Source organism: Drosophila elegans, unplaced genomic scaffold (genome assembly GCF_018152505.1).
Source record: "Drosophila elegans isolate 14027-0461.03 unplaced genomic scaffold, ASM1815250v1 contig_476, whole genome shotgun sequence".
In the NCBI taxonomy this organism is placed as follows: Eukaryota; Metazoa; Arthropoda; class Insecta; order Diptera; family Drosophilidae; genus Drosophila; species Drosophila elegans.
Genome location: NW_024545863.1, coordinates 18390898 through 18410517, shown reverse-complemented (window position 1 = coordinate 18410517; position 19620 = coordinate 18390898). Strand labels below are relative to the sequence as shown.

General features: G+C 42.4%; 8 protein-coding genes across 8 annotated transcripts; 6 read left to right on the top strand and 2 right to left on the bottom strand.

Annotated features, from left to right (window-relative positions):
- The first annotated feature begins 362 nt into the window (after nucleotides 1–362).
- LOC108135131 (protein cereblon) lies at nucleotides 363–2760 on the top strand. Its single transcript, XM_017255739.2, has 5 exons — nucleotides 363–504; nucleotides 575–820; nucleotides 878–1544; nucleotides 1603–2105; nucleotides 2187–2760. The coding sequence occupies exons 1-5, from the start codon at nucleotides 483–485 to the stop codon at nucleotides 2492–2494; spliced, it is 1746 nt and encodes a 581-aa protein (XP_017111228.1). The 5' UTR covers nucleotides 363–482; the 3' UTR covers nucleotides 2495–2760.
- Nucleotides 2668–4078, bottom strand: LOC108135132 (E3 ubiquitin-protein ligase FANCL). Its single transcript, XM_017255740.2, has 3 exons — nucleotides 3947–4078; nucleotides 2894–3889; nucleotides 2668–2828 (listed from the first exon to the last, which is right to left on the bottom strand). Exons 1-3 carry the CDS (start codon nucleotides 4076–4078, stop codon nucleotides 2790–2792), a joined length of 1167 nt encoding a protein of 388 aa, XP_017111229.1. The 3' UTR covers nucleotides 2668–2789.
- Nucleotides 4079–4587: 509 nt separating this feature from the next.
- LOC108135133 lies at nucleotides 4588–5612 on the top strand. Its single transcript, XM_017255741.2, has 3 exons — nucleotides 4588–4701; nucleotides 5014–5121; nucleotides 5178–5612. The coding sequence occupies exons 1-3, from the start codon at nucleotides 4635–4637 to the stop codon at nucleotides 5519–5521; spliced, it is 519 nt and encodes a 172-aa protein (XP_017111230.1). The 5' UTR covers nucleotides 4588–4634; the 3' UTR covers nucleotides 5522–5612.
- A 1118-nt stretch (nucleotides 5613–6730) lies between these two features.
- On the bottom strand, nucleotides 6731–7480 carry LOC108135059 (NPC intracellular cholesterol transporter 2 homolog a). The gene is made up of 2 exons (XM_017255602.2): nucleotides 7380–7480; nucleotides 6731–7319 (listed from the first exon to the last, which is right to left on the bottom strand). The coding sequence occupies exons 1-2, from the start codon at nucleotides 7468–7470 to the stop codon at nucleotides 6892–6894; spliced, it is 519 nt and encodes a 172-aa protein (XP_017111091.1). The 5' UTR covers nucleotides 7471–7480; the 3' UTR covers nucleotides 6731–6891.
- Nucleotides 7481–12150: 4670 nt separating this feature from the next.
- LOC108135026 lies at nucleotides 12151–13434 on the top strand. Its single transcript, XM_017255557.2, has 3 exons — nucleotides 12151–12275; nucleotides 12338–12451; nucleotides 12992–13434. Exons 1-3 carry the CDS (start codon nucleotides 12191–12193, stop codon nucleotides 13288–13290), a joined length of 498 nt encoding a protein of 165 aa, XP_017111046.1. The 5' UTR covers nucleotides 12151–12190; the 3' UTR covers nucleotides 13291–13434.
- Nucleotides 13435–14510: 1076 nt separating this feature from the next.
- Nucleotides 14511–15206, top strand: LOC108135025. The gene is made up of 2 exons (XM_017255556.1): nucleotides 14511–14624; nucleotides 14682–15206. Exons 1-2 carry the CDS (start codon nucleotides 14511–14513, stop codon nucleotides 15204–15206), a joined length of 639 nt encoding a protein of 212 aa, XP_017111045.1.
- A 609-nt stretch (nucleotides 15207–15815) lies between these two features.
- Nucleotides 15816–16454, top strand: LOC108135023. The gene is given in 1 exon segment (XM_041709675.1): nucleotides 15816–16454. A coding segment is annotated over 1 exon segment (639 nt).
- Nucleotides 16455–18674: 2220 nt separating this feature from the next.
- Nucleotides 18675–19350, top strand: LOC108135022. Its single transcript, XM_017255554.1, has 3 exons — nucleotides 18675–18896; nucleotides 18949–19116; nucleotides 19189–19350. The coding sequence occupies exons 1-3, from the start codon at nucleotides 18675–18677 to the stop codon at nucleotides 19348–19350; spliced, it is 552 nt and encodes a 183-aa protein (XP_017111043.1).
- The last annotated feature ends 270 nt before the right edge of the window (nucleotides 19351–19620 follow it).

The window sequence follows — 19620 nt, the reverse complement described above, 5'->3', positions numbered from 1 at the left end:
TTTTATTTTAGTTAAACATATTTGAAATTTGGTTAGTTTAGTTATTTAATAAGCTTTTTTTCAGTTTTCACATATTTTAAAATTTTTTAACTCTCTCAAGAGTAAACACTCTTTCATATCAGAATATTGATCTCACTGTTTAGAGTCGCACTTTAATCATTTCCAATTTTTCCTTGTTTCCTCTAACAATATCTCTAACATTTTTTACTAGTTCACTTGTAGTACCCTGAGTAACTTTAGTATCCAACATTTTAGGAATAACAAAATTTTTACTATAGGATATAGCTTTTAAAACATGCATCGCAGTTTCGCGCGGGCTGAACTTACCATAAATTTGAAAAATTCCGGCGTTACCAACACTGGCAGTCCAGTTGGGCAATCGCTGCCTATCGAAAATCGCTCATTTTCCTTTGTCAAAATAAAAAGTAAATAAATACTTTTCTCATTAAACAGAAAACAACCACAGGAACGGAACGGCTTAAATGGACGACGAGGAGACCTCAGGTGGGTGTGACAACATCAAGCCACTCCAGTTAAGCACTTTACTAATTGTTGAACGTCTTAAATTGCGCAGAAATCAATTCTGTGCAGGGGGAGGATGAAACGGCCGAGCTGAGAATACCAGTACCGAGAATACCATCTGTCCAGGAGCTCCTGGCTCAGGTGGGTGAACTGGAGCCAGCTGGCCTGGATCCCCTGGCCATCGATGGGGGCTTGGATGGCCAGCTGGAGGCCATGGGGGATGATGTGCCGGAGGACACAGCGAGTGAGGGCAGTCATCCGAGCAGCGACATGTCCCTCGAGAGTCCAGGAAGTGAAGGTGGGTCTTTGGTTTCCCGTGAACCATCCTGTTTTAACCATCCCTTTTTCCGCCCAGATGACTCGGATCTGGAGCGCCTGCCCCGCTGGATGATCCCCCAGAACCGCCTGCGCTCCGCCGTGGACATGATGGTCTCGCAGGCCCGCTACCGAGATGGCGGAATCGCCGCTCTGCTCAACCGGGACAACTTCCTGCAGCGCGTGCGCAGCATGGTCTTTAGCCAGGAGCGTCAACGCAGTCGCACCAGCGAAGAGAACAGCCAGGAGCTATCCGAGCAGCCGGACGAGTCCCCAGAGCCAGCGCCACCGCCACCACCTCGTCCCCAGATCGACATCGAACTGGAGCGGGGCGTGCGCTTCGACACCAATCTGCCGGCGGAGCACTCGTACTTCGGCAACCATCTGAGCCGCGTGCCCGGCGTCGACTACTTGGAGGTGGGCAGCACCCATCACATGCTCATCTTCCTGCACCAGCACATCCTGTTCCCCGGCGAGATTCTGCCCTTCATGATCGACGGCCGCATGTTCGACGAGGACATGCCCGGCCTGGATGGCCTGATCTTCGGCGTGGGCTTTCCGCTGATGCAGCCACCGGAGGACAACCCGCACAAGCTGTACGGGGTCACGTGTCAGATCTACGAAAAGGGCGAAAGCGGTCGGGAGATGATGTTCTACAAATCCCGAGCACTACAGCGCATCGTCATCAACTGCGGTGACATCCAGGGGTGCGTGGGTCTGCAACCCACTTCAAAGGGTCCTTGTAACATCTTCAAATCCTTTCAGGCCGCCACAGTACATTGCCCGCAATCCGACGAGCAAGTGCTTCAGCAAAGTCAAGATATTGCCGGAGTACTTTCTGCCCGAGCCCCTGCAATCCGTTGATATGGGCTCCATGGCCAGATTTCGGGATATTCCCTCGATGCAAGACAAGTACCGCAGGTTCCAGCTGGCCAGCACTCCTTGGCCGGCTGATGTCTGCCAGGAGTATTCATTCGATGCCATCGTGGAGCGCGCACGCCAGAGGCTAGAAGTCCAAAAGATAGACACCATGCCAAAATGCCCCATTCAGCTATCCTTCTGGCTGGTGCGAAACCTCCACCTAACCGAGAAGATGATGCGGCTGACCTTCCTCACGGACTCGGTCAACACTCGCCTCCAATTGATCAAGAGCACGTTCAAGGAGGAGTCGTTGTTCTTCTGCCGATACTGCAACAGCAGTCTGGCCCACTGCGCGGATCTATTTGCCATGTCCAAGCACGGGGTTCAGACGCAGTACTGCAATCCAGGTGATAGTTTACACATGAATTCAGAGACTTGGGCTTTGGAAACCATCATTTAAATGGAAATATTAACATTCTCTTTTGCAGAGGGCTACATACACGAGACGAACACCGTTTACCGGGTGATGTCCCACGCCATCGGCTACAGCGGCGAGCCGTCCACCAAGTTCAGCTGGTTCCCCGGCTACCAGTGGCACATCATCCTGTGCAAGTTCTGCGCCCAGCACGTTGGCTGGGAGTTCAAGGCGGTGGAGCCCAACCTGGCGCCCAGGGTGTTCTTCGGCCTGGCCGGCTCCAGTGTGCGGATTGGCAAGGCCAGCGAGAACACGCCGGTCAACGGCAGCACCTACGTGGTGCGCAATATGCTGCGGCTGATCTCCAACGAGATGGAATGAGGCTGGCGCGTTGTGAAGCGATTGCTCAGTGGCCAACTCTGCTGCTGCCGTCGCCCGGAAAACAATGCGGTCCATCATATGGGACCTGTTTAATTCGTTTCACAACCACATTTGGCAGAACCCACGACAGTTGTTTGGCGTGGATGTTAACCGAAAGATTGATCTACATATGATTGCATATATGTTCTTTAGTTCAAGTAAATTATGCCTAATTGATATTTAAGATTTTTGAAACTAAAGTCTCTCTGTAATAAGTTACTCTTAAACAATTGCTTTTATTATTGTGGCGGGCTAGTCAGTCATTAAGAAGGGCCGCAAAGGAGGTGGACAGTTTCTGGAAAACATAAGGCAAGAAGAATTAAGGAAATGTTAAATTGTAAAGGGGTGAGGACAACTTACCGCCTTGCAAAAAGGGCATAGGCCAAAGGAGACCTCCAGGAAGGTTTTGCCATCCATAAGTGTGGTAAACCACTCTTTCAAGCAGGCCGCATGGCACTTGAGCACACACCTCGCATTGTCGCAGGAAACGAGGGGCACCTCACCGCCATCCAGGCGGTAGACAAAGCAAATGTTGCAGCGCAGCTCTTCGTTCTCTTCCTCGTCCTGCTTGGGCCCATTGGACCAGTCCGGCATGGGGAAGAAGCAGAGGTCGAAAATGCGGAGCAGATTCTTGTGCATGTCCAGTTCTGCGTCCCAGTTTCCCAGGCCATCGCTGAGAACGTGGCGCAGGTGGGCCACCTCCTCCGTGGGACCGATGATCTTCAACGCCATGGACGCGATGCAGGCGAAGGGATCCCCGATGGTCACCTTCAGGAAGACGCGATCCTTGAGCGGAAACACCCGTGAATTGTGCTTGGTGGTGATGGGCGATGGCTGCAGCACGTGGCACAGTTCATCGATGTCCATGAAGTGGTCGTAGAAGGGGCGAAGCTCCTGCAGCACCTTAAGGAAGAGGATTAGGGCTTCCTCCAGGGTTCCTGCGCTCTTGGTCAGCATTTCCCCCAGCGGTACGCATTCTGGCAGGCTGTGATCCAGCAGGCGAAGCGAGGGAATCTCCAGCTCCAGATAGTGATGCTCGTAGTCGGAGAATTCGCTGAATCGCAGTCGGGTACAGGCCTCATCCATTTGCATGAGGTACTCGTTGGGCTTGTGCAAGGCCAGGATGTCGGAGTATATATTGCCCTCCGGCAAAGGATCCTTAAACAATGCAAGGGCTTCTGGGGCGGGAAGAATCTGTGCCAGATTGGCCAGCAAATCCTCCAGAAGCCAGTCATCCTGAACCTTCAGATTGTCCGACGTGTAGATCTTGTACATCAAGTGCTCCTGCACATAGAGCTGGAAACCATGGAGCGCTGGGTGGTGGGGTAAGTAGAGCTTAAGGCGCCGCCAGGTTCCCTGCATAAAAGAAATAACATTTATTAGGCGGGAACATTTAGACTACTTTTTACTCACCTCACAGCACATAACTCCTTGAACGATGCAGGAACCGCTTGGCTGGAGCTCCGCCACTAGACCAGGATACTTCTCCGCCACGAACCGTTCCACATCTTTATCCTCTTTCTCCATTATCTGATTTCCTTCCATTTTAAACTTAACATTTGTGTTGTTTACCTTAACACCTCAAGCTAGAGATGGACTGTTATCGATGACTTTGATAGCTTCAATCGAGATCGATAGAGCATTAATCGCCGGGTAATTTAAACATGAATTCTTAACCGCTTTAAGTTTATAATTATAAGTTGACTAATCCGTTTTTGAGGGATTTTCCCGCCTTGTTGACATATTAACCCCAAAGCGGCATTGTTTACCATCTAAAACATTGTAGTTTCGCCTCTCTTCGCTTATCAGCCAAATTTACGTTATTTACTGATTGGATTTGGCTGTGTTTGCTCTTCGCCAGAGCGCAACACCTGCAGGCCACACTGTTTTCATTTGTAACACCTGCGTGGCGGCCCCGTATCAATAGCCGCCGAGCCTGATAAACGCTCTCTCGAACCGTTGGTCATCGCTTGGACACGGGCTATTTAAGGCTCTCCATCGGCCCCATCGATTCCATTCACGGTTATCATCTGCGTGCGCGCGTACCTAAAACCTTTAATTAACTCTGGCCAAAGATTAAAGGAGCTTCCCCGTTTAAAAAATGCTGCGAATCGTTGTAACTTTTGCCTTAATTCTGGCTTCAGTCAGTGCCACCACTGTACAGCAGTGTAAGTAGCTTAATTCCATTCATTTGGTCACTAGGATATTTTAAACTTCGGATTTCAGGCCTTAAGTTAAGGTTGATTTGTGGTTTCAAAGCATTCCTCGGCTGGTGATTCACTTCACAGACTTTGTCTCATACATAATCTCTACGAAGTGACAAAAACTATTACCAAAAATACTTTTGAGTCAAAAAGTCCTCAAGAGTACCTCCCGGTTGTGATAGGGCTTATCAGCCAATGCCTGCTAATCTCCAGAGTTTTTTCCAAAAACCATAGTCTACTTTTGAGCTCACTGGTGGATCTTCATTTTTCTTTTAGGCAAGAACAAGCCGTTGCCACTGGACGTTAAGATTCAGGATTGCGATGTGCCACCGTGCATTGTCTACAAAGGAACCATTGCTGTAATGGAGGTGCACTTCCTGGGCAGTAAGTTGAGGGAATTATCCTTATATCGTTCATTTCTGACCGCTGTCATCTTGCAGATAACAACAATATCAAGAGCATCACTGCCACCACAACGGCCAAGGTTTTGGGCATGAATCTGCCGTATGACCTTCCCGAAGAGGTGTCCAATGTGTGCCGAAACCTCCTGTATGGCGCCATGTGCCCCATTGACAAGGACGAGGATGTCACCTACCAGTTCAACTTCTACGTGGAGCCTGCATTCCCGGAAATTACGGCGGATGTCACTGTAACGCTAAACGATGCCCAGAACGAACCGATCACCTGCTTTGTCGTGAGCTGCAAGCTCCGGAAGGGAGCAACTGCATCGCAACGGGACGAATACCTTTTGGACTGGACGAATCCGAGTGCCATCTCCGAATAAGCATACGATGTACGCAATACCACCGATTTTGGCCGACTGATTATTCCACCTTATTTGCCGAATAATAAACTCAAAACTCTTGCAGCGATAACGGCATTTGTTTACCTTGACTACGTCACGGATTCCAGTGTACCCGTACAATCAGTCTACAGATTAACACATTTCTCGGGCCTCCGATTAGATATCCACTCAAACTTATTTATTTGTAGTCATCGGTGACGTTGATATTTGCACCGAAAGTCCAGTAATTTATTTCCACTGATTCAGTAGCGGAATGACCAATAAAACCGTGTCGATAATCATTTATTGACCGCGTTGACCATATGGTCAAAAGTTGGGCGATAACCGTCTTGCTGGGTGCAATAGTACACTTAACAGAATTCTGCTGAAAAACATGACCTTTTCTGGGAACTGCAGTATACAAAAAATAGTTAATTAAAACTATGAAAGCAGGTACTTCAAAATCTAATTATAAAGAGAAGTGTTTCCTAGAACGTTATCATTTTTTGACATTTCTATTGGGTTCTATTTATAACACTGAACATTTTCAGAAAGAAATCTATAAGACAAAACAATTAAATATTTTATTTCTTTTAATTTTCTTATAAATATATATAAATATATGCACATATTCAGTCAGTATTTAATATTAAATTTAAAAGAATTTTATTCAAATATATTTTTAATTCCTCTAATTTTTTGTTAATTTGGGTACGATCGTTTTCTTTAGTGTTAAATCAGAAATATGGCAATAATCTGTTAGATATTTATGATGGTTATTTGCGTTTGCAACAAAAAAAATCAATTAAAAATTGAAATTTGAAATGGAGACCCTCTGAATGACAAACAACGTAATCTTAATCCAAAGTGACTTGATATTTTTACAGTGCAACACATTTGGAAATAAATCTGATAATCTGGGTGATTTGCTCGGTTTTCGAAAGGAGGCATTGATAACCAAGTACATTCCTCTTCTTCTTCGCAGCGCGCCTGAACAGGTGTGTTAGGGTAATAAGACTTGAGATTTGCGAATTTAGATTCGATTCCATTATAGCTTTTCGCTTTCGCCCACTTGAGTTTACACCTTAATGACTGCGTGTTCAGATAGCGCCGATGGCCAATAGAATACTTTGTAATACTAGTCTTAAAATATGACAGACGACGAGTTTGTTTTTGTTTTGCTCAACCCAGAGGTAAACGCATAAGAAGTATTTAGGAAAACCACCCTCACATGTTGGGGTAAAGCTTTTAAAATTTTATTAAATATTTATGAGACGTTGGGGGTGAGCCCAGCGATGTATTTTCAAAAAAAAACCGATTGGTATATCACAGTAATTTAGGCCAATTGATAAATGAAGTTCCCTTCAACATTAGTTGAGATAGTCCAGCTCATACACCGAATTGCCGCCATTGCCCTTGACCACTTTGATGTCGCACACGAAGCACACGGCAGTGTCTCCATCCTGATCCACCAGATAGATTTCGATCTTCACGCCGATCTCGGGGTATTCCCCGATGGGAAAGCTGAACAGGTAGGAGACATCCTCGGTGTCATAGAGCGGACAATAGGCGCCGTACTGAAGATTCGGACAGACGGCAGCCACATCCGCCGGCAGTTCATATGGCACTGTGATAATCCCGAGGGTGGTGGCCTTCACCAGGGTCGTCAGTTTAGTAATGTACTTTCGCACGACAAAGTCAATCTCGAAATCCTGGGTAGAACCCTTGACGATTTGGCAGGGCGGAGTGACGCATCCATGGACTCGCACCTCCAGCGGAAAGGGTTTACTTCCAGAGCCTAGATGGGAAATAGGGTTATTTAGTTGGATATTACCACTTGTCTTGTGTTTAAACTCACATCGCTTCACTTCCGTGGCCGGATGCTTCTTCTGGGCCCCGACCAGCGACAGTAATCCCAGGGAGATCAGAATCAACGACACGACTTTCATGTTTCTCGGTACAAATTGCTTTTGGCCAACATCAGTGCCTGCATCGTTTTTATAGCCAGATCCGAGGGCTTCTCGGCTAATACATTCGGATTTGTCCTATCTTATCGCCATTGATTTCGTCGCACGTAAATTGAAACTGGCTTTCGGGCAATCGACTAGCAATTGTCAATCTTTTTGGACAGAAGGTTACTGCTACAGCACTTTAAACGTTTAGTTAAAAATAGACACAACTAGTATTTAACTATTTTAACATTACTTTTTCAAATATTCCCATGTTTCCTATCAGCTATAAGCGGCTAAACGGCCGCTTATTATAGAAATGTATTTTGACATTCCTTAACTCTGAGTCTTAAATAACTACTTAAATATTTTGTCCAAGTTAATTAGGAAATTTAAAACATTGTGGATATTAATAAAGCATCCTAAAAGGATAGGGTGATTTTCCTAATTTAAACCAAACTTCCCTTAAATTAAATAAATAACAATTACCCAACAAATATATAGTCCTTATCTGTTTAATCGAATGAAGTATTTGGAAATACAAATCTCCACATCAATTCGCATCATTAGAGTCGATTTTGCAGGCATTGGGACAATGGATCGTAAAATTATGAAATCGGGCAGCAGAATTTTATCACTTCATCGGCGAGTTTACGGCACCCAGGATTCGGGCACAAAGACTGTGGTGGCAGTGCCAAAATAAATCCCAGAGCACTCCGCAGGCAGGCCACTAAGCCTGCTGATGGCATCGGAAAAACCCACAGACATTTGTGCCTCGGCCAAAGCCACTGACAATGGAACTTCTGCGGGGCGGGAAAATGTGCGAGTATAAAGGAAACGGACTAAAAGTAAGCTGGAAAATATATAATTCCCCACCAGACTCCCACCCATCCAGCACTCAACAGTTTGCGAATTCGCCAAAGGTAAAATAAAGCGAGGTGGGCTTGAAAAGTTGATTGTTTACGCAAGAGAAAAAAATATAGATTTATATAGGAGTTGTAGGAAATATTAAAAAAATCTACAGCATTTTTTAGCATGGCATTTTTGGTCAAATTATAAAAGTTGCAAAAGAATTTTTATTTGTACATTATATTTTTTTACCACCTTTAAAAAAAATAAACTAGAAATGGTATTTAATGTTTTATTCAAAGAATATATTTTTTAATGCGTTATAATCAGGTATAAACAAATTTTTGTTTATCAGAACATTAGTACCTTATAATTTTAGACTAAAACTTGTACATCATATCTAATTTATTTTTTATAAATAGCACAATAATCTATTTTTCTATTAACCACCCTCGCAAATATTTTGCAACATTTCGGATGGTTGGTGGTGACTTGGCATGTGGACGGACAGCCACAGCCGCAGCGCAGCATGAGATTTCCTCAAAATGCTTTTGAACATGCCACCCTCCCCGATTCTTTTCTCCCAGGAACTGTTGTAGCTCCTCACATGTAATTGTTGTGACATTATTTAATATGTCAAAGCAATGGAAAATCCTGCACGACAAAAAATATTCCGGACATGGGGCCCGAAAAGTATCTTAGGGAACCACAATATTTGATTAGCATCAGCCTGATACATTGATTCCTGAATTCTATTCTCGGTGTCATTTAATGCAATTATCTGGGCCGGAAAATCTGATACCCGAATACTTTTGCAGCCAAACATTTCCACTTAGTAGAACGGTTTCCGTTTGCACTTTTGGGTGTTCTCCATTTTTGCATATTCCCAAATGTATTTCACGGATGTTCGGCTTATCTTTGATGTGCCTTTTTATCGGGGAATCAATAATGTGTGTGGTGGAGTGGGGGGGAAAAGCCGAACTAAGAGTTTGATTATTGATTATTTCTTGGCGAAAAGTAGGCAACACTTTCTGTTCCCTGGGTTGGGTTTACAGAGCTTTTATTTGAATAGACTGGTTATATCACTAGCCCCGCCCAGAGAGCCCGTTTGCCGAGCTAACTCAATTAATTTGTCAAATCAAGTCAGACATTAAATGCCAGCGCCAAAGCCAAACAATTTGTCACGCCAATCCTGTGGCCTTTTTCCCCTGACAACCCCCAGTGCCCAGATGTCTGTTCTATTTCAATTTGATATTTGTTTGCACGTAATTCAATACCGAGCGACCAACTGACAAACTGGCGCGGCCATTGTGTCTCAATTAGGCGGCAATTTGATTTTCGTGTTGTTAATTTTTCATTACATTTTTGGAGCTGCCGTGTGCTGTCAATTAATAAAGGAATTTCGAAGGGCATGGGCACGCCCAGTTGCCCAGTTGCCCATGAACCCTTGCCCTTTAACCCCTCAACAGGTGCTGTCGATGGGTTCAAAACTTGTGTTGAGAAGAAAACCTTTATAAATATTTAAAAAAATTTTAAATTTGTTGAATTTACAATTATTTTCCTGGTTATGTTCTGTACCTTAAACGAGCCTTGTTTCTACTGACTTTTATATTCTCTGGTTTAGTATCGGAAGAATGATTTGTAAAAATACAAAAATAAATATAGTATAATTTTCTTTTGAAAGCCAAGAAATAATCGACAGCACTGGTCATAGCAACCCCTAAATATAATAGTCTATTCTCGGAGTCACTCGATTGGTATGTAGTTGTAACTATCCAAGTGCATTCAGCTGTTTACTTTTTAACGAGGAAAAATCTATGATTGCTTGTGGTCAACCAGGTGACCAACTGGCCTTGAGACAATTTTTCAACACTTTCCACCTGGAAAATAGGTGGCGGAATGGGCAGAGAGTTTCTCGCCTTGCTGCACCCTTTGATATGCCAATAGCAATTTGCATATGCCGTCATGCAAAAATGTTTTTTATTAAATTTTTCCAGCATGTCAAGCTCGGCCAGGGATGCTAATTAATTGCTCAAACCCCCGAAACAGACTGTTCTGCTTTTGGCACTGTAATTAAGTGAATGCGAAATTCATGTTCCCCGAAATCAGAGGCAACATGCGTTGCAACAAGTTCGGCTGTCGAGTAATTTTCCCCCGACGTGTTGGCATTTTATGCCTTCCTCTCACCTGGCAACGCAATTTCACCTGAGAAATGTGCCCACTTCGGGCGAAAAGAAGTTTGCCTAATTTGCATAAATATGTGCCAGTCGCTCTCAATTTCTGCCTGCCCTCGTATAATTAAAATGTTAGCTGGAAGCCTTGAGTTACATAATTTTAGAGCCGGGCCCATAATTCCCTTTGGCATTGATGGATGCCGGGTACAAGCTTGGAATTCCAGGGAAAATGCATAGTGGTTTCCCAAGAATTGTAAACGGTTTCGCATTTGAAGGTTTGCCTTCAATGATTGCCTTGAAATGATGGCAAAATGTAAGGATATGTCATTACAAGGCTTTTACCTATAAACTATACATTTTTATAAATTTTTTTTTAACTTTGCGGTGGAATAACAGGTGTTTAGATTATTTTTTTTTACATCTTAGAAATATGGGATTGCGGCATTAAGAAATATAAGAGCTAAAAAAACTAAGAGAGGATTTTAGAGCCGGGCCCATAATACAAATCCAAAAATTCCATTAAAAATTGATTAACGCGCAAATTAATTATAAAAATGCTAATTAAACAAACGTTTCGGCCAATTGAATGCTTAAGTCTCCTTAGTGAACCCCGATTTTCGAGTGCCGGCAATCTTTTACTCATTTACGAAGGAACGTAAACATTTTAAAATCAATTGCTGGCGGGGGCGAAATCGCTTAGCTAATTTGCATATAAAACAGTTGAATTTGCGAACAAAATCAGGAAATATTGATGAAATTTGGGCACCAGATACACCCCTTGCAGCCAGCTGCTGTTTTCGCTCTCAACGAGTCAAGTGGGTGTAAGAAATTGTGTAAAACTTGCTACAAATTGGCTATGCATATAAATTGATGTTAATGTACCAACGATCGGCAGAGGGTTGCTATAGGCCAGCGACCCAAAAGTATGCTACGAGTGGATAATGGGGATAATGTGGCCGATTCCGCAATCTCGTAATCTTGGTTGCCCGGTTTGTTCCACTAAATCATCGCTAATCGTTGGTTAATTTTAATGCTTTCTTTTGCCTGCGTACAAATGCACCCGAAATGGCCAAGACCACAACAGGTGTGCGTTCTTGTTGGCCACCTTATCTGGGCCAAAATTAGCGAGCTCTGCACTCAATAAGTTCAGATGTACTGACTACCCAAATATGGCTGGTAATTAGGGCTCCATTGGCTATGATTCATTTAATGCTTTGGGGAACCATAAGAGCTATCATGTTAGCTCTGCACTATCTTGAGAGCTCCAAACGTTTCATTAGAATATTTTAATCAAATAGAAATAGTTGTTGCCATATTGATAACCATACATCAAGTTTTTCCTAAGTATTGATACGAATCAAAATTATAAAGTAATCCAATTGAGCTTATTTTAGCTACGAGCACCTAGTTTCATTTAAAATTAATTTTTTACCATAGTACTCTAAAATATACTCACGTTTTTGCAAGGATCCCGCTAAGTGCGATTAAAACGTAATAATTGCCGTGAAATCAACAAAATCAAACGTAATTTTGGTGCAAGCGTTCAAAGCCCAAAGCGATTAGATTAAGAGGTGAGTGCAAGTGAACTAAGTTGGGCATTTTAGGTATAAATACCCCTGCGATTAGTGAATCCGGAATCCAATACCAGAAGTACTTTCAAAGTAAACACAAGTGTCAGCCACCGAAAATCCAAGAAAATGACCAGCTTTAAGAAGTTCAGCCTGTGCCTGGCGATACCTCTGATGTGGACTTTGGTCGCAGCCAACACGCCAATTAGACAATGTGAGTCTGGCTTAAGGAATCTCCTGCGATCATATGCTAATTTAAAGTAATTTTACTCCCAGGTGCCGACAGCAGCTATCCCCAGCCATTGATGGTTCAAATCGACGAATGCGATGCCTTGCCCTGCGATTTGTGGAAGGGAACTGAGGCCAAGATCGACATCCAGTTTGTTGCCAGTAAGTATTCATTAAAAAGGCCTTAAGTGATTCTGTTCAATTTCGATTATAATTTTTTTTTTTCATTTGTAATTATATCAAATATTTGAAATGATAGCAACTGGCATTTTAGAGAGTGTCAACGACTCTAGGCTCAAGTGATTTAATATACAAATTTTCTCCGGATTAAACTATTTTTATTTTTGCTCTAAATTATATTTCCGTGCTAAAACCATTTGTTGTTAGAACATTTAAAGTCAATAACATCTTTTATTAATCAGAATTTATTTGGATTAAATTCAATTTTGCTTTAAATAAGGTTTCCCTTTTAAAACAGTATTTTAATATATTGAGGTCAAGTTCAATTGCAGGGTTTATTGCAATTACTTTACAAATGAATTCCCAATATTTTATTGGGTTTTAGAGTCATTTGTTTGGTTGTTTTATTTCTAAGAAAGTTATAAATGTTTTAACTGGCTTTTGTCATACACAAAGCGCCTGTCTTTTTAATCCCCGCCCAGTTTTCTAATTCAAGCCTTTCCTCTGTCTTCTCTTCCATAGCTCGCAATTCGATGAAGAAGCTGTCGGCCGTAGTCCACCTGACCTCGTTGGGAGTGACGATACCGTATGACCTGGAGGCTGCCCGTGGCAATGTGTGCGGCAACCTGCTGCACGGCGCCTACTGCCCCCTGGACGCTGGCGAGGATGTGACATACCAGCTGCTCCTGCCGGTGACCACCAACCAGCCCGAGGTGCCCACTCGCCTGGAGGTGAGACTGCTGGACTCCGAGCAGGGTAACCGGGTTGTGTCCTGCTTCCTGGCCGACACACGGGTCAAGAAGCCCAGTTCGCTCGCTTAGGCCATGCTTCTGAGCCGCAGATGACTAAGAGATTAGGCCGAGGCATTGTATCAATGCTCAAGGCACTGGGCATCATCGGCCCAATTAATAGCGCGTAAGCTGTTGGCACTTAAGTCCGACAAACACTATTAGCAGTTATGAATAAATAATTAGGGGAAAATATTATAAATAATCGACATGAACGACTGAGCTAATTACCCGGGCACATGTGGGCGTGTGGGCCAGTCTACGTCGGCTTAGCCGGAGCCCAGCTCACCGCACTCGAGGGCGCCGTGAATCGGCTTAATTAAATGACGCAGAAAATTACGCAGCTCCGGGTGTGGGAAGATCCGGAGGGTGGCATGTGGCATGTGGCAGGTGGCTGGTAGCTGGTAGCTGGTGGCTGGTGGCTCTCTCCCAGCTCCCTTCACACTTGGAGTTTAAACTTTCCAGCGCTCTCTTGGCCCCCATTTACACGCACAGCTCCTATGGCTTCCTTCCGGCGCTCAAAGCTAATTGGCTTTTCAACACTTTGGAGCTTCCTGCTGGTGATGGGGTCTAATGAACAAGTTCTGATGGCAGCACATATCCGACGGTTAGCTAATTGAGTCGTTGACTAGGTGGTGACATAAAGCCTGCAACTACAAATTGGTTGGCTGAAAAATTGCTCAAACTTCAATAATAATAATAATTCTGTACCATTTCGCTACAGTTAATCTAAAAACAAAAAATTTTTAAATTTGAAGAACTGTAATAATTGCAGTCTTTCTTAAACAGAAAACATAAAAAAAAACTTTCTGAAAATATATGGTGGTGAAATGAATACCTTGGTAATATAAATAAAAATATAGTTTCAATTATCTCCCTAAAAAACAACAAACTATATAAACAGGTACTCTATTATTTAAGGCCATACAATGACTCATAATCACCTAGATTTGTATTAATAAATACAACTAATAACACTCAAAATTGAGTACATACTAGGTACAAATGCACCAAGGCTTAGCCAACCGGCTGATAGTTAAATATTATAATGTATTAATAAATACAATTTTAAATTCAGTACACACGAGTCCAGGTACAAATGCACCAAGGCTTAGCCAACCGCACCGATCCCATGATAATAACAATTAACCAAATTATTTAAAATTAAACGAAAAATTAAATTTAGTCGTCTAGTCATGCTGGAAACGAGCTATGGGTCTGGATATAGGCAAGGATTTAAAGTTTATTGCGAAATGAAAGCCAGTCAGTTCGGTTGGGTTTTTTTGGCTTCCGCTTTCATTCGATTGGCCATCGAGGTGGTTGGAGATCCCAACACCTTTTACACAGAATACAGTTCCAGTCAAAAGGTGATTTAAAAACCAAAAGATAAGCTAGCTTAAGCTAAGGCAATCATATATTTTTAGAAAGCCTACGCTGTCATAAATAACATCCATATTTTTGGGGAGTCAAACTACATGAGGACGAAGACCTACATCCACGAAGATCGCAGCCATTTCGATGTATATGTCCAGTTGGTTAATGAGCTGGGCAGCAACCATCTGATCATCAACATAAAGGTGCGAGTGAAGCCAGAAGGAGATAGTGCTTTCGTGGATCTCTTCGAATTGCGTCGGATCAACTTTTGCGAATTCCTCAACGACTACAACTCAAATCCGGTGATACGATATATGTTTAAGAAAAGCATGAAGCTGAGCGACGTTATCGTGTGCCCCGTACGCGTGGGAAACTATTCCATTCTAAACTCCGATGTGGCCGGAAATATGCAAACGGAAGGGATCCAGAATGGCACCTACAAGTTCTTTGCCGAAATTGTCGAGGAGATGGGAGAGATTGCCAAAGTATTCGCCCTCCAAGTCACCTCGAGGGTCTACGTTGTAGACAAGGATTCCAAATGCAAGACCCGTAGAAAAGTTTTAGAATGTGCTTAGATCTCCAAACTCCGAAAAATGTAAAATTATTGTTTAGTTACAGACTTTTGTTTAGAACTAAAATACTACCCCAAAAAACAGTCAAAATAAACTAAAATCTAAAAATATTACTTTTGGGGAGAAACCCTTTGAGATTTAAAAAAGCATTTTAAATAATTTATTATTATATATTTACTTATTGGCTATGAATTATTTAAACAAGCTTATTTCATCAATTCAAGTCATATTTTTTTACGGACAACGTAATTACGGACTTTATAATCTTGAAAAATGACTTAAAATGTCCGTTGATTTGAAGTTTGAAGCCATTTACCTGTAAATAATTTCGTTTACCTTAAAAAAAAATTGTTTTGTATATTGGTATGGTAATATATTCTAAAATTTAATATTAAAATATATTTTTTAAAATAAATCAACCAAGAGGCACATATATGTACATATAGGTACATATTTTAGCTAATGCAGCAAATAAACCTCGGTCATTAGGGGGTTAAACATTTAAACTAGCTAGGAGTGAGGTCGTTTATTAAATGGGTGGCATTAAGTTTCAGCGGTGGATGGACAATGACCACCTGATGATCGCCACCCGAATATTTTTTTAATTGCGAAATGAACTTTGTTCAGCTAGCGTTGTTCTTCCCGCTCTTTCAAATAATCAATGGCAACGCAACGAGTTCAAAGTCCTTGTGGGATGAGGAGGAGAAGGAGGAAGAAGCCAAGGTATAGATATTGTCAACATCGCAGGATCTACAGTTTGTCACTTTGCAGAAACCCATACTCCGCATCCACCATATCAACATTTTCGGGGACTCTCGCTATATGAAGGCGTTGGCCAACATCGACGCCAGTCGCACCCAATTCGAACTCACTGTATCGCTTCGCCAAGAGCTGGGCAGCAATTTCCTGACCTTCAACCTTAAACTGCGGGTGCGACCAACGGGCAGGGGAACCTTTGTGACCCTGCTCCAGATGAGGGCGCTGGATCTGTGCGGATTCTTCGCCGAGTTCTCCGGCAATCCCATGATGAAGTACTTCCTCCAGTCGCAGGTGCAGCTGAACGACGTCATCGCATGTCCTGTTCGCGCGGGAAACTACTCGCTGAAGAATGTGAGGGCTAAGGAAATCTATCCGCAGAATCTGCAGAACGGCACCTACAAGTTCTTCGTGGAGGTGATTGAGGCAACGGCCGAAAAGGTCTTTGCCCTGCAAGTGACCACCGAGATCCGGATTCCAAGTGGCCCCGAATAAACATTGCGTATTGCACAGAGTAAGCCAACAAAGGATGTGTAATTACAGGATGTGTGTGTGTGTGTGTTTTCGTATTCACCCCCAGTCTGCAGTGTAAGCGGATTGCTGTCCCTTCGCCCTCGAATTTTCCACATTTTCCGCATTTTTTGTTTTCCATTGTGCGTCATGCGCTTCGGAGCAGGGAACATATTGAAAATCGTTTAAAGCGCCGTCCAAGTGCATGGACGATTATGGTGATTATCCCCGAACTATAGAGACTTGCGTGTGTGCTCCTGTGCGGGGGGTTTCTTTGGATTTCCCGCGGGATCCTTGCGGTTTTCCCCGAAGCCATATGCGCAATTCGAGTATAATTAATAGAAAAACAATATGTTCAATGGCCGGTCTATAGGGTATCACTCTTTTGCCATAACTGCGGTAAAAGTCTTCAAGCCGTAAGCCACTAAAACCCTTTCCATCATTTTGCTGGCAAAAAGCGATGGTAATATGATATTTTAATGGAGCTTGAAATACTCTTGCCCCTGTTAATTAAAGTCCATAATGCGGTTTTTAGCGCACACAGTACTTCTTTTTCTTTCTTTTTTTTGTGAGGAAAGGGGTTGCCTGTCATGGGTCACACCCTCCAGTCGGTAATGCCTTTCTTAACGCACAATCAAATCACTTTGCGAATTCAATTTGGCAAAAATAATGTGAATATATCCCGAGCAGAGGCCGAGGCCGAGGCAAATGGAAATCAAAATCAAAATTTCAATCTCGACAGGCGGCGAAGGGAAAATTCCTGCAACTTGGGAAAAACTTGGGAGGGAGGTACTCACGTGAAGTGCCAATGCCTGCTATCGAGTGTCGCACTTATGTGTGACCTTTGCAAATTCAATTTGTCGCCTTTTTATCTATAAACATTTTCTATTAGCCTCCGTTGGCGGGGGGAATATTTTCAATTTCGATTTGGCAACAGGGGAGAGGTCAATAGCACAGTGAAATTGGCGCTTGACGGCGAAATACTTCAGCTAATCCGATGGGACAGGTCATCGAAATTAGAGCTTCTTAGCTTTTGTCCAGGAACATGCCAAATACAATGATGCATATAGAAATTGATTCAATCAAAATCGATTTTCAGTTGCTGTTAAACTCAGTTTCAAGCTGACTTCAAAGCAACTTTAGAGCCGAGTCCCTCTTTTTGTGGCAATTAAAAAGGCGTTGAGTTGGGCAATTAAACACACGAACCTGCCTCAAAATAATTCACTTAAATAACGCAATGTTGCGTAATTCAGTTTCACAGTTTTGTAATTAAAAGCATTTGCATAAGAATCGCATCGAGCGCCGGAGCCTCGGGCATACTTCCATGCCACTCTAATTAAAGCCGGCCCTCGCAGCAGGACCCATTTTGCTGGCCAGGACTTTGGGTCTCGTCTTCCCCCAAAGGTCATCAACGTCTCCGACGAGGCGACTCAAATTGGTACTGGACTGGGACTGGGAAGTGTGCAGTTGCGTTCATGGTTTGTCAATAGCGTTTTGTCCTTTGCGTGGCATACAGGAAGTCTTTAATGTTATACCAAAGTGCCTTTCAATCCGTCTGGTACTCGGTCAAAATTAAGTTGTTTCTGCTTCATAATTTAAAAAATATATATATTCTTTAAGCCCAACCGATCGTTTTCAGGCTTTGGTATTTAAAGCATCAATAAACATTGTCATTGTCTTTGATTCTGGCGTTTAATTCGGTACATTGACTATTACAAATCGACTAATGTTACTTATTTGCAAATAAAAAAATCAATTTTGATAGTTTAACCATAAATTATTTACGTATTAGAAAAGCGGATTCATCAGCTTTTGGTTTCAGTTTATTCGCGTTTCCCGACTATTATGCACCCATTCCAATTCTGTAGCCCTTATGATTACCGAGACTTCACTGTACATTTTGTAAATGAATTTTAAACTACTAGGTATGAAAAATTTCTCAAAAATAATAAAATCACGAAAGTGTTAAATATCAAACGTAGTCTATAGTTTTTAACTTTTCGGTAGATAAATGAAACTAAAAAGTATAAAACTTATATTATTTAATATGGAAGTTATCCCTATACTTATTATAAAATATTATTATATAATATTTAACAAGTGCCATATACCCTTTAAACTCTACGTTTAGAGGGTATGAATACCAAACGCATTTTGTGATTTATTTTTGTTAGAATTCAGTGAACTGCGAACTGCTGATCAGCGATGAACCTCAATTACTATTCGATCGGTGTGTGGTCATATGTGCTTCTAATATTCTTACTTTGCAACTCGGACGCTCTGTTTAAATTCACGAATATAAAGTGTACATGCTATGAAAAGTCTTTTTGCGAGCTCAAACGCTGTGAACTTAAGCTTCTGGGTCGTGGCATTGTGGGCCTTTTTTTACATGCCCAGGCCAATCAACTGCCTATTAACACTTCGACGGTTCGTAGAAGTACAAGTATCACAAGGTTCCAAAATTAATGGCCATTTTCAGTGCGTCCTAACCTTGTACCGAAGGTTCAATGGCTATAGACCGTTCCTCTATAATGTAACCGTCGATGTATGCAGCTTCCTGAAAAACCGAAAACGCTTTCCATTTTTCAACTTAGTCTACGATGGTATACGGAATTTTAGCAACATAAATCACAGCTGTCCCTACAATGTTGGTAGTTTATAATTAAAACTAATGGTTATTTCTATCCCTATATGATCAAATTTTTTCATTTATTTTCAGCACGATATAATCGTGAACCGAATGGTCCTGACTGACAACATGATAGCTAAGGTTCCCGTGCCGAGTGGTTTTTACAAACTTAAATTCAACTTGAAAACAGATGGCGTTTGGCGGGGCGAAGTGGAAGTCCACGTTGAGGTGAATTTGGGATTTGATCGCTGAAGAACTAGATATGTTTGACTCAACTATATACTTACCTACTAGATAAGATCTTTTTATTTACGTTTATCAATCGCATTCAATATGAGCTTCGGTCCAATGAAGCGCATTTATGTACGGTTTATAATCTAATTCCACACTTGAAAAAAAAAGTAGGTTTTAGAATATGTGTTGCTTAAAAACAACAAGCCTAATCAATTAAACTTTTTTCTACTAATACTTCTTACAACAAAGATAATATTTTAGGTTATTGAAAAACTAAATTGTTTTTAA

Bases quoted from the DNA above. Each gene is read 5' to 3' on its own strand.
- LOC108135132 (XM_017255740.2), bottom strand. From the start codon at position 4,078: ATGGAAGGAAATCAGATAATGGAGAAAGAGGATAAAGATGTGGAACGG. The intron at 3,890-3,946 runs GTGAGTAAAAAG...TCTTTTATGCAG, and splicing joins AAGGAGTTATGTGCTGTGAG to GGAACCTGGCGGCGCCTTAA. The intron at 2,829-2,893 runs GTAAGTTGTCCT...TATGTTTTCCAG, and splicing joins TATGCCCTTTTTGCAAGGCG to AAACTGTCCACCTCCTTTGC.
- LOC108135025 (XM_017255556.1), top strand. From the start codon at position 14,511: ATGAAAGCCAGTCAGTTCGGTTGGGTTTTTTTGGCTTCCGCTTTCATT. The intron at 14,625-14,681 runs GTGATTTAAAAA...ATATATTTTTAG, and splicing joins AATACAGTTCCAGTCAAAAG to AAAGCCTACGCTGTCATAAA.
- LOC108135059 (XM_017255602.2), bottom strand. From the start codon at position 7,470: ATGAAAGTCGTGTCGTTGATTCTGATCTCCCTGGGATTACTGTCGCTG. The intron at 7,320-7,379 runs GTGAGTTTAAAC...TTTCCCATCTAG, and splicing joins GGCCACGGAAGTGAAGCGAT to GCTCTGGAAGTAAACCCTTT.
- LOC108135131 (XM_017255739.2), top strand. From the start codon at position 483: ATGGACGACGAGGAGACCTCAG. The intron at 505-574 runs GTGGGTGTGACA...TAAATTGCGCAG, and splicing joins GGACGACGAGGAGACCTCAG to AAATCAATTCTGTGCAGGGG. The intron at 2,106-2,186 runs GTGATAGTTTAC...TCTCTTTTGCAG, and splicing joins GACGCAGTACTGCAATCCAG to AGGGCTACATACACGAGACG.
- LOC108135022 (XM_017255554.1), top strand. From the start codon at position 18,675: ATGAACCTCAATTACTATTCGATCGGTGTGTGGTCATATGTGCTTCTA. The intron at 18,897-18,948 runs GTTCGTAGAAGT...GGCCATTTTCAG, and splicing joins TGCCTATTAACACTTCGACG to TGCGTCCTAACCTTGTACCG. The intron at 19,117-19,188 runs GTTGGTAGTTTA...ATTTATTTTCAG, and splicing joins ATCACAGCTGTCCCTACAAT to CACGATATAATCGTGAACCG.
- LOC108135026 (XM_017255557.2), top strand. From the start codon at position 12,191: ATGACCAGCTTTAAGAAGTTCAGCCTGTGCCTGGCGATACCTCTGATG. The intron at 12,276-12,337 runs GTGAGTCTGGCT...TTTTACTCCCAG, and splicing joins CAACACGCCAATTAGACAAT to GTGCCGACAGCAGCTATCCC. The intron at 12,452-12,991 runs GTAAGTATTCAT...TCTCTTCCATAG, and splicing joins CGACATCCAGTTTGTTGCCA to CTCGCAATTCGATGAAGAAG.
- LOC108135133 (XM_017255741.2), top strand. From the start codon at position 4,635: ATGCTGCGAATCGTTGTAACTTTTGCCTTAATTCTGGCTTCAGTCAGT. The intron at 4,702-5,013 runs GTAAGTAGCTTA...TTTTTCTTTTAG, and splicing joins TGCCACCACTGTACAGCAGT to GCAAGAACAAGCCGTTGCCA. The intron at 5,122-5,177 runs GTAAGTTGAGGG...GTCATCTTGCAG, and splicing joins GGAGGTGCACTTCCTGGGCA to ATAACAACAATATCAAGAGC.